At 40.5% G+C, this 11,974-nt stretch overlaps 1 protein-coding gene across 1 annotated transcript; it reads right to left on the bottom strand.

Moving 5' to 3' along the window:
• Positions 1–7,495: 7,495 nt before the first annotated feature.
• LOC100672549 (olfactory receptor-like protein DTMT) lies at positions 7,496–9,850 on the bottom strand. The gene has a single exon (XM_064270343.1). The coding sequence runs from the start codon at positions 8,438–8,440 to the stop codon at positions 7,496–7,498; it is 945 nt and encodes a 314-aa protein (XP_064126413.1). The 5' UTR covers positions 8,441–9,850.
• Between the last annotated feature and the right edge of the window lie 2,124 nt (positions 9,851–11,974).

The following is an 11,974-nucleotide window of genomic DNA, read 5'->3' on the forward strand; positions in this document are numbered from 1 at the left end:
ATCAGTAAGTCAGACAGCCAGTGTTTCTTTCGTGCTTCACACAGCTAATACTTTTTTCATTGAGCCCCAGATGAAATTTATGCATTGTATTTAGAGGTCTGTGATATAAAGAAAAAAATGTGTATCTCTAAACACTAATCTCTCGTACAGCGTATGAAATACTCATAGTTCATTTCCATACTCTCTTTTTCTTTCTTTCTCTCTGTCTCTATCACTCTCTTATTGTTTTTTGATCAGAGAAGATGCTTTGTATTATCTCAATGTTTGGGATTTTTTGAAGGTTGCTTTGAAGCCTAAGATGTGGTCTATTCTGGAGAATGTTCCATGTGCATTGGAAAAGAATGTTTATTTAGCTGCTGTTGGATGGAGTGTTCTATATATGTCTCTGTGGTCACGTTGGTTGATTGTGGTCTTAAGATCTTCTGAATCTTTGCTGAGTTTCTTTCTAGATGTCCTGTCCTTTACCGAGAGTGGTGTGTTGAAGTCTCCTACTATTATTGTGGAACTGTCAGTTTCTTTTCAATGCTGTTAGAGTTTGTTTTATGTGTTTAGGAGCACTGTCATTGGATCCATAGATATTTATTATGGTTGTGTCATCACAATGGTCCATTCCTTTAATCACTGTATAATGTCCTTCCTTGTCTTTTATGGTGGATTTTGCTTTAAAGTCCTTTTTATCTGAGATTAGTATTGCTATTCCTGCTCTTTTTTGGTTAACGTTTGCTTGATACATGTTTTTCCAATCTTTGATTTTTAATATGTTTATGTCTTTGTGTCTAAGGAATGTTTCTTATAGACAGCATATTGATGGGTCTTTTTATTTTTTATCCTTGCTGTCACAATGTTTCTTCACAGGTACATTTAAGCCTTTTACATTTGGTGTGATTATCAATAGGTGTGAGTTTACTGCTGTGATTTTGTAGTGCCTTTTTCTGTGGTACTGCCGTTTTCTTTGTTCCTCTTACTCTCCTGTGCTGAGTTCCTTTTCTTTGTGAAATTTATTTTCATTATTGTAGATTTTGTGTTTACTGAGACTTTAGGTTTTTCTTCCTTATTTTGATGAGTACATTTGTTGACTTTTTTGTGGTTACCTTGAAATTTACCCTTATCTTCCTAAGTTTGATCCAGTCTTTTATTGTTTGATATTGACAATAAAGGTTTTGTGTCAACGTGGCTGGGCCATCATTCTCGGTTGTTTGGCAGTTATGATGTATTTTGGCAGTTGTATAATGATCTCATCACCTCCATGATGAGACATGGTATAATGTGATCACCTCCATGATGGAATCTGCTGTGAGTGGTCAACCAGTTGAAAGGAGTTTCCTTGGGATTGTGGCCTGTATCCAATATAGGTGGACATTCTGGAAAGGCTCGTGGGCTTTTACTCATACTGGATCCTGCAGCTGCTTTTGTTCATCTGACCTCTGGATCTTGGGACTTGAGCTAGCAGCTTACCTGCCATCCTGCCTGCTGATCTTGGGATTCATCAGTCTTCTCAGTCTGTGAGCTAGAACCCTGCTACCTGACTTGCCAGTCTTTGGTTTGCCAGCCCCTGTGGCTACATGAATCAGGACAAGCCCCCAGCCTGACCCACAGACTTGGACATTCCAGCCTTTACAACCTCATGAGCCTTTTCCTTAATATAACTCTCTCTCTCCCCCCCCCCTCTCTCTCTCCATCTCTCTCTGTCTATTTGCTTTGCTTCTCTAGAGAACCTGGGCTAAGACACTTTCTCTCCATTTGAAAGTTCTATATCTACACTTTATGTTCCCCCTTTTATTGTTCTGACATTGTCGTCATTTAAGATTGACATCTTTAATTGCCCATTTGGAATCTTTTAGTTTTGTTTTATTCTTGAGAGTTCATTATGCAGGTTGGAATTTGTATGACACTGATCTGTGTCCTAGATTCAGGTTGTTGCCTGATGTTGTTGACTCTCTAACTGAAGGACTTCCTTTAATAATTCTTTTAAGTTTGGTTTGGTTTTTACAAATTCCCTTAATCTCTGTTTATCTGGAAATGTCAACTTCACCATCGTATCTGAACCAGAGAATAATTCTTAGTTGGCACATTTCTTCTTTCAAGATTTTATACATATCCTCCCATTGCCTTCTTGCCTGCATGGTTTCTGCAGAGTAATCAGAGCTTAGTCTCATTTTTTCCCCTTCATATGTGACTTTTCGCTTTTCTCAAGCTGCTTTCAGGATTCTTTCTTTGTCTTTGGTCTTGGCGAGTGTGATTATGATATCTCTTGGTGACTTTCTTTTAGGGGTTTATCCTATATGGGTTCGTTGAGCTTCTTGGATGGTCAGCTTTTCATCTTTCATGATATTAGGGAAGTTTTCTATCAGCAAATCTTCAATGACCCTTTCTGTGTTTCCCATTTTCTCCCCTTGTTCTGGAACTCCGATAAAGTGTCAGTTTTTGTCCGTGTTCTTAGGTTTTCTTCATTCTTCTTCATTCTTTTCTCTGAATTTTCCTCTAACAAAGTGGCATCCATGGATTTGTCTTCAATTTCACTGGTTCTATCTTCCATTGTTTCAAATTGGGTCCTAAAGCCTTTTTTTGTGTTGTCCATTTCTGAAATTTTCTTGTTTATCTTTTGGATTTCTATTTGCTGTTTTTCTATGATTTCTAATTTTTTTTACTTATGTTGATATTTTGTTGCTGTATTATTTTCCCGAATTCTACTATTGCTTTGTCTGTGTTTTCCTTGATTTGGGCAATTTTTTTTTATGCTTAGTTTGTCTTTGTTTTCCATGAATTTGTCTGCATTGTCCTTGATTTCTTTCCTAATCTCTTGGAGATCCCTGAATATTAGACTTTTGAATTGCCTATCAGGTAGTTCCAGTGCCTTTTCTTCTGCTTAAAGTTTAACTGGTGCTTTATTTTGGTCCCTTATGGAGCCAACTTGTCCTTTTTTAAAATATGTTTTGATATTGGCTGCTACATCTGAGACATTCAGGTACTAGTTTCTTTATTTATTGATTGTAGGTTTGTTTGATTCATCCTGCTTTTTTGTTTTGTTTGGTTTTGTCTGGGTGGTTGGGCTGGGTGTGCTTTGTTGCTCACTCCTCTGTGGGCATGATAATTCTCACCACCTTGTTCTGGTATGCCGGGCCAGTTGCTAATCTACAGTGCAGCAGGACAGGTCCAGCAGGAATAGGGAAGCAGAGATGGGTCATTTGTCTGCAGCATGAACCAGGCCAGGGGCTGGAGTGGGATGCTTGGGTCTGCAGGGGGTCCTGAGCCAGTGGGAAAGGGTCTAGGGTTCAGGGAAGGTTCCCTTGGAGCTGCAGTGGGTGGTAGGAGGGGTCTGCGCTGGCAGGTAGTGCCCTCGGGTCCAGGCTGGTATCCCTGGGTGCCGCTGCAGGCTGTAGCAGGGGTCTCGAGCTGGCAGGAAGGGGCTTAGGGCCTGGGCAGGGGCCTGTTGGGGCCATGGACAGTGGGGGAAGGAAAGAGGTTGAAGGGCATCAAAAGCAAGGGTAACAAGGCTAGACTGAGGAAGGCAGTAGGGTGGGTTTGTACTCTGGTTCCCAGCAGTCGGGGTGGCTATGAGATGGGGTGGTTATAGCCACTCTTCACCAGAGGGGTAGATGTTGTAGGAGCTTGTTTCTGTGGTTACCGGGTGAAAGAGTCTGGGCTTCTCCTTGAGCCGCAGCCAGCAAACATGGTCTTACTTATTCCTGGGTATGTCCATGCCATACCTCTATCTGCTATTGAGAATTCCATGGAGGTGTCTTTCTGTGTGCAAGGTTTTTGGCTTTATTCCAACATGGAATGCGAATCATGCTGTTTGGTCAGGAACCGCCGCTCCATATCTCTATTCCTTCCCCATTTTCTGTCAGTTTCTTCTACTCAGTAACTTCCAATCTAATATTTATCCCTTCATTTAAGGTTCAGAGTTCTAGGATTGATGTCTGCATCTGTTTTACTTGGTTTTTCAGGTCTTTGATGAAGCGGGATGGCTTAGTGCATCTGACTAGTCTGCCATCTTGGCTCCACCTCTTATTGCTTCTTAAGCATATAGATTTACATTTATGTAAGGTGAATTCAAGATGACCGTATATACCAGTTTGCCCAGGACAGTCCTAGTTTGTTGCTGTTTTATGCCCCTTTCACTCTGAAAACATATTCTAGTTTGAGCTACAAAGAGATAACACTAGAGAGTTCCTTTGTCGTAATGGAACAATTCAGTATCTTGATTTTGGTGGTGGCTATACAAACCTATACATGTGATAAAATGTCATAAACTGTACACAAAGACATATAAGAAGGAATCGGTGCATGTAAAAACTGGTAGAACCCAAGTCTGTAGTCAACTTAATTGTAATGTGCCAATGCCAGTTTCCTGGTTTTGATAATACAGTTATATAAAATGTTATCATTGGGGGAAGATGGGTGATGGATTCAAAAGACCTCTCTGTTTTTGAAACTTTTGAAACTATTTTTGAAACTTCTTGTGAGTCTATAATTATTTCAAATAAAAATTTTTAATGTGTAAAATTGAACGGAACCATGTAAATTATAATATGTTTGAACAATAAATTAACAAATTATGTAGCCCCACCTTTTTAGACTTTGCAGTTGCTTTATGAAACTCCTCTGAGTTAATGTGGTCAATACACCTAAGTGTACATCAAAAGTTCATGCTCCTGACTCCCTGAGACTGTTTCCCTCACATGCTCTTTATACTTTGAAACGAAACTATCGCCTGACATCACCATTTAGCAAAATAACAGACTGGCACACAAAATAAAGGATATTACCCATGACTATGTTGCTCCAGTAAAACGATCTGTTAAGGGTTGAATTGTGGCCCCCCCAAAAAAATGTGTGTCAACTTGGCTAGTCCATGATTCCCAGTATTGTGTGATTGTCCACTATTTTGTCATCTGATGTGATTTTCTGATGTGTTGTAAATCCTACTTGTTGTTAATGAGGTGGGATTAGCGACAGTTATGTTAACTCAACCTGCAAGGTGAGATTGTGTCTTAAGTCAATCTCTTCTGAGATACAAAAGAGAGAAGTGAGCACAGAGACAGGGGGACCTCATACCACCAAGAAACAAGAGCCGGGAGAATAGCACATCTTTTGGACACAGGGTCTCTGACTGGGGAAGGCTGATGACAAGGACTTTCCTCTGGAGACAACAGAGATAAAAAGCCTTTCCCTGGAGCTGACACCATGAATTCAGACTTATAGCCTCCTAGACTATGAGAGACTAAATTTCTCTTTGTTGAAGCTGTCTACTTGTGGTATTTCTGTTATAGCAGCATTAGATAATTAAGACACCATCTATATGAGAACAAAAGGTCAACAATTACTCTAAAGCAAAAATGAGAAGATAAGGGGGCAGGGAAACTAGAGCACTGGAAATGGAGCAACCAGAACACAATTAAAGAGAACGCTGACACATGGTATAAATGTCACTAATGTCACTGAATAATTTATATAGAAATTGGCAAATGGGAACCGAATTTGCTGAGTAAACTTTCACCAAAAGCATAATAAAATCCTATTTCAAAAAAAAAATTCATGCTTCTATTCTGTAGCATAGATTTGAGTATAATAATTTATGAACAAATAATTTCTCAGCCCCTCTCCCTTGCAACTACAATGAGTTATGTGATTGCATTCTGGAGAACGAAATGAAGGTCAAAGTGATGTATATCACTTCCAGGCCTGGTCCATTAAAAACATGCCATGTGATCCTCTACCTTCTGTGTTCCTCGGGGTGAATGCCAATACCTGGGGCAACCTTAATAACCATATGTTGAAGAACTCAGAGCCTCCGTTAGCCTCACAGCATGAAACATAGTGCCCCTCACGCCAATGCCAACTGGATTTTACATGACCAAGAAAAATCTTTGTTGTTTTACATGTCAGAGTTTATTCATTATACTAAATAGTACACCTTAAGTAACACATACAGAATATTAAAATAAACCAGAAAACAATGTTAAATTAAAAAAAAGAAACACTGCATGAACAATAATCCCTTCCTGGAAATGCACAGAGAAAGCAAGTTCTTTGGGTAACTAAGTGGAAGGTAACATCATGAATCAAGACATGAAATATGGAAAAAGAGCTGGCTTGGGAGGAAATACAAATTGTTCAGTTTTGTGCATGTTAAGATTGAAGACCTTATAGATCATCAAGTAGAGATGTCCGCTGGAAAGATGAGAATAAAAATTAGAATCTGGAGAAAGGCCTTCCTTGGCTGCAGATGGAGATTTGGAGGTCAAAAAAATACACAAGGGTATTGAAATGATGGATTTGGAGACATCAAATAAGGAAAGCAATAAAGATGCAACTGGAGCAAGGCTGGAAACCTAGACCCCAGTACGTGGAGCCAAGAATTACCCTTCTTATTATTTCCAGATGAGGGAAAATGAGAACAGACTCCTGAATCGGATGGTCTGGGATCTTAAGTAGGCTCAATACTAACCCATTCTGGGACCTTGACAAGTCAGTCATCAAATTCTGTATTTTTTCAAACTTAAAAATAGTGATAATATTTCCTTTTGTGCAACCTTCATAGGGGTAGAAGAGGTTATAGATGTCAACTTTTGTTGATAAATTATAAAATATCAACAAAGAGAGAGGCATCCTTAAAGATTGTGGTTGTTTACCAGCCTCTGGATCGCTATCAGTCAGAATCGACTCAACAGTAACCGGTTTTTTTTGGTGGGGGAGGGGGGCTTTGGCTTCCTTCCTCATACCTGAGGGAGTAATTTTTAGGACCCCTACTTATTAGTTAGAAACACTGGTGGCATAGTGGTTAAGTGCTATGGCTGCTAACCAAAAGTTCGGCAGTTAGAATCCACCAGGTGCTCCTTGGAAACTCTATGGGGCAGTTCTACTCTGTCCTATAGGGTAGCTATGAGTTGGAATCAACTCGATGGCAACGGGTTTTTGGTTAGGTATTAGTTAGCTCCCAGGTAAAGACAAAATAAACTATTCTAATAAAGGAGTTGGAAAGTTCCTTTCATGTTCATATCATGGCAGAAAGATGATGTAGACATAAAAATAAACCAGGGGTAAAAAGTTTAAGAGACAGAATGATGCAAACACTTGTACAGAAAAAGATATTAATAGAATTTAGAAGATGGGTGCTGAGAGGCTGAGATGTTTGGGTTTTAGTCAGTATTGACTTGGAGGACAGAATATTATTTCGAGTAGTTTTGGTTAAAAAAAAAACATATAATAAATTAGTGATGTAACAGCTGGAGGCAATTAGACCATTTAAAACTATGCTCCTTCAGGATCATCTGGGAGTGACAAAAAAGGAAGACTTTACCAGGAGGTCACTGAGAACCACTTCTTAGTTCAACAAGATAACTCCACTTTATCTCTCTTCTTTTATTAGATATTTCTGCAGTATTTCATTTTAATAGAACTTTCTATGATGAACAAAAAAAGAAGTCTGAAATAATATTGAAATATCAGCATCTCTACTGGATAAGATAACATGAAATCCCAAGTGCTACCATCATAGATAGAAGGGAAATGTCTTTTTATGAAAGGCTCTTCCCAGGGCTCCCTTTATGTCTCTGTTCCTCAGGCTGTAGATGAAGGGGTTCAGCATGGGGGTCACCACAGTGTACATCATAGCCATGACAGTTTCCTTAATAGTAGAATTATTAGCTGATGGGCATAAGTAGAGACCAATAACAGTCCCATAGAACAGTGACACCACGGAGAGGTGGGAGCCACACGAGGAAAAAGCCTTACGGATGCCCCTGGCAGAAGGGGCCTTAAGGATGGAGGAGATAATTCTTGCATAGGACATAATGATGAGTAAGAATGGGACAACAAGAATGACTCCTCCTGTGATAAATATCACCAACTCATTAACCTGAGTGTCAGAGCAGGCCAGCTTCAGCAGAGCAGACATATCACAGAAAAAATGGGGGATCAAGTTGTCTGCACAAAAACACAACCTGGCCATAAGCAGGGTGTGCAGCATGGCATGGAATGTGGTCAGCACCCAGGACAGTGCCACCAGGGAGAGACAGAGCTGGGGGCTCATGATGGTGGTGTAGTGCAAGGGGAAGCAGATGGCCACATAGCGGTCATAGGCCATGGCCACAAGAAGGAAGCTCTCCAGGTCACCAAAAAACAGGAAGAAGTACATCTGGGCCAGGCAGCCTGTGTAGGAGATGGAAGGGACTTGGCTCTGCATGTTCTGCAGCAATTTGGGCATTGTGACTGAGGAGAAGCAGAGATCACAGAAGGACAAGTTGCTGAGAAAGAAGTACATGGTTGTGTGGAGGTGGGAGTCCAGTCGAATGAGGACTATGATGACGAGGTTGCCCAGGACGGTGGTAACATATATGGCCAGGAACAGGCCATAGAACAGGATTCGCTGCTCTGGATCAATGGGCAGGCCCAGGAGGATGAACTCAAAGATGGTGGTTTGATTCTTTCCTGACATTCTCTGTTGCTAACATCACTAGGAAGAAACAATAGTGTTCATTAAAAACCTGACCAGAGGAATAAACGTATTTCTGTGATATGTGGTCTGTTAGATGCTCTGTAATGATACTTTATTTTTCCCTCATCATAACAATGTCAATTTCTATAATCAGAATCTCAATAATCAAAAATGACTTTTTTTCACTTTTCTATAATATATAACATTATGCCCTCCTTTCAAAACACTCATACCTCTTAGTTTGTGACATAACCAATGGTCTGTTTTTTCTGCTACTTGCCTGGCCCTTCATTCATTCTCAGTGAGTGTAATTGGCTTCTGATCTGTGCCATACCCATTGCTGTCAAGTCAATTCTGACTCATAGAAACCCTACAGGACAAAGTAGAACTGCCCCATAGGGTTTCCAAGAAGCAGCAAGTGGATTTGAACTGCCGACCTTCTGGTTGGCAGCCGAACTCTACTCTGCTCTGTCAGTACCTTACATATGATGTCCCCAGTGTTATTTCCTAAACAAGGTTCTCTTATACATATACCCCATTAAAATCTCATCTGCTTCTATGGCATAGATTTCCATGTAATCTCGGAACTGTATACTCCGTTGCTTATTTTCCCTTGGTTATATCACAGGCATCTTAAACCTAACAGATCCCAAACTAAATTCATGATCCAAACCTTCACGCCTCCCAACCTGCACTGCCTCAAGTGTCTCGTGTCTCAGTAAAAGGTATCCAAGTGATCAAGTCAGAAATTTGAGAGTGTTCTTCCATTAATTTCTTTCTCTCATCATCAACAACCAATCTGTCAAGCCTGCAGGTTCTGCCACATAATTCTCTTTCTAATTCATCCGTTCTTCATCCCAACCACTACTCCCCTAGCCCAGGCTGACGTCATATCCTATCTGGACAATTCTTGCAGGAACATCCCCCAGCTCCCAGGCTTACTCTCCTTCAATCCCGTCATTCACCCTCCGGCATTCTAAAATGAGAATCTGGTCATCTGTCTCTCCTGCTTAAGCTCCTTAGTACCTTCTCATTGCTTTTAAGATTAAGGCAAAGTTCCTTTCAAGGCACAAAATGTGCTTCAGGACCTGACCCTTGCCTACTTTAACAGCCTCATCTGGCCACAAAGTGACACTTGCACTCCACTCTTCAGCAATGTGGGAATTCAGAGTCATCATTTCTTGCCTTCAGCCTTTCTTATTTGCTGTTCCTCCTGCCTAGCACCTTCTTCCCTTTGCTCCCCCTTCACTTACCTTTGCCCTACTTAGTCTTCAAGTATAACATTACATGTCGCTTACTCAACTAAACATTCTCTGTCTCCCGGACTAAGTCAGGACACACCGCTGTGCTTCCACAGCATCCTGTACTTGTCCCAAGAGTACTCTATACACTTGGAATAACTTTAGCTTTTTCTCTACCACATTGTAAACTCCATACAGGAAAGGCCATGTCTGCTTTCTTGACTGCTGTAGCATCAGCACCTGACATAACGCCTGGCATGTAGCCAGTGTTTCATATGCATTCCCTGGCTGTCATTCAGTTATGACATAAATTATTCCAAATTTAAAGGCATCAGACATTCTCATTAAGTCAGAATAACTACTTCTACTAAATTCTTCCAGAACAAGTACTTATTAGCTTTAACCATTTAGCACTAAATTTTGACACTGTATTGCAGACTTCATGGATGTAATTTAATACCCATGAAAAATATCGGAGAACCTCAGAAAAACTGCTATTCACTAATGCAAATAACTCGGTCTAAACACCCTTATGTTTAAATCTACATGATGTTATTTTTATTATTGTGATTAGTAGTCTGATGGGGAATTTTAGACATTATGGGAGAAGCAGAAAGAACAAACATAATTTCTACTCTGAAACCCTCACTTGAGTTCTTTCCCAGATAACCAGACCTCAATGTGCCTCAAAACTGACAAAGAAAGCAAGAAAGAGCATTAAGGGATACAGGAAAGTCCTCACTGAAAAGACAATGGTGAGTCCAACTGCTGGGCTTTTCACCCTGCTGATACTATTTAATCCAGTGGCATTAACAGTTTTCATATTGGCTATTATGTGCTGACACTAGAGTGGGAAGAAAACACTTGTTTTCTCAGAATTTTGCTTCCCTGGTAAATGAGTGGCCTCCATCTCTGGTGTCAAGAATATGATTAAGGATCACAGACAAGGGAGATATCACTTCCAGGCGCTGCCAGTGAGGAGGTATATGAGCTTCTCATTTCCTACACATATTAAATCAGTTAGTTCTCAACCTGGGCTGCACATAAGAATCATTCAGGGTAGTGCTTCTAAAAATTTAATGTTCATGCAAATACCCTGGTGACTCTGTTAAGATATTGATTCTGAGCCTATAGGTCATACGTTTTCAATAAGCACCCAGGTGATGCCAATGCTGCTGGTCCATGGACCACACCTTGACATACAATGCTTTAAAAAAAAAAAAAAACATACAGATAGGTGACCCCTTCCGATAAATGTATTCAGAATCTCTGAGAAGGAAGCCAGGGCAAAGTTTCTGAAGCTCCCTGAGTAATGTGAACATACAGAAAAGGCTTCAGATCTCTTGTATTAAATGCCTACCTAACAGAGCTATCATTATGCTGAAATGATATAATTTTGGGAGAACACATTGCATAGTAAGTAATATTTATGAATGTTATCATTAACGAAGAGGTTGTAACTGGTGAACATTAATAAAAAAAATCTCTAGAATGTGAGGAAGTCTTGGGAGGCAGAAAGGTGGTAGAGAGAAGGGCTATACTACCCAAAAAACTATCCTGCAGTATATAACCGTTTGCCATTGAGTCGATTCCGACCCATGGCAACCCAATAGCATACAACCTGGGACATCAAGATTCTCAGATTGGAAGGACACTAAGGGATCAGCTCATTCACCCTCCTGCCCAACTCACCCAGTGTCTGAGGGTGACTGCAGGACCCTGGCCCAAGATTCTGCTCTCCTTTATTCACTATAGGTGTGTGCAGCCTGTGTCTGTCTACACCATCTGTTCTTGCATCTCCTGTTCTAAATTTCCCTGGACCCTAGGGGCCCTGGATCCCAGAGCAGTATAGATCCTGGAGGAACTCATTAAAGACAAAGTAATTACAGGATGTCTCTAGGACAATTTGTCTAAGAATCCTGGAACAATGACTGACGGCACCCACTGATCACGACTGACTATACTTTCAGGAAAAGTAGGTATGGAGAAAAACTCATGTATGGAAACTAGATCATTGCCTGTTTAGGGAATGGACAGTAGTCCTGGGGTGAAGGAAAATGGTTGAAGAAACCATAAACGTTAGCAGAGACCAGACTATGAATGTCCTGATATCTTAGCAATGCTGGAGTTTAAACTTTTTCGTGTGGGCAAAAAAAGTCATCATTGGTCTTTAAGTAGAGTACCACTGTGAAAAGATAAATGTTTTGGAAAGATTCCCAGGGTAGGCGAATCTCTCACTACTACCCAACTGCCCTTGTAGCACTAAAGAGATTGCAAAACAACACTTGTTTAC

This window comes from Loxodonta africana, chromosome 18, assembly GCF_030014295.1.
Source record: "Loxodonta africana isolate mLoxAfr1 chromosome 18, mLoxAfr1.hap2, whole genome shotgun sequence".
In the NCBI taxonomy this organism is placed as follows: domain Eukaryota; kingdom Metazoa; phylum Chordata; class Mammalia; order Proboscidea; family Elephantidae; genus Loxodonta; species Loxodonta africana.

What these genes read in the sequence shown, in the direction of transcription:
- LOC100672549 (XM_064270343.1), bottom strand. Translation starts at nt 8,440, where the DNA reads ATGTCAGGAAAGAATCAAACCACCATCTTTGAGTTCATCCTCCTGGGC.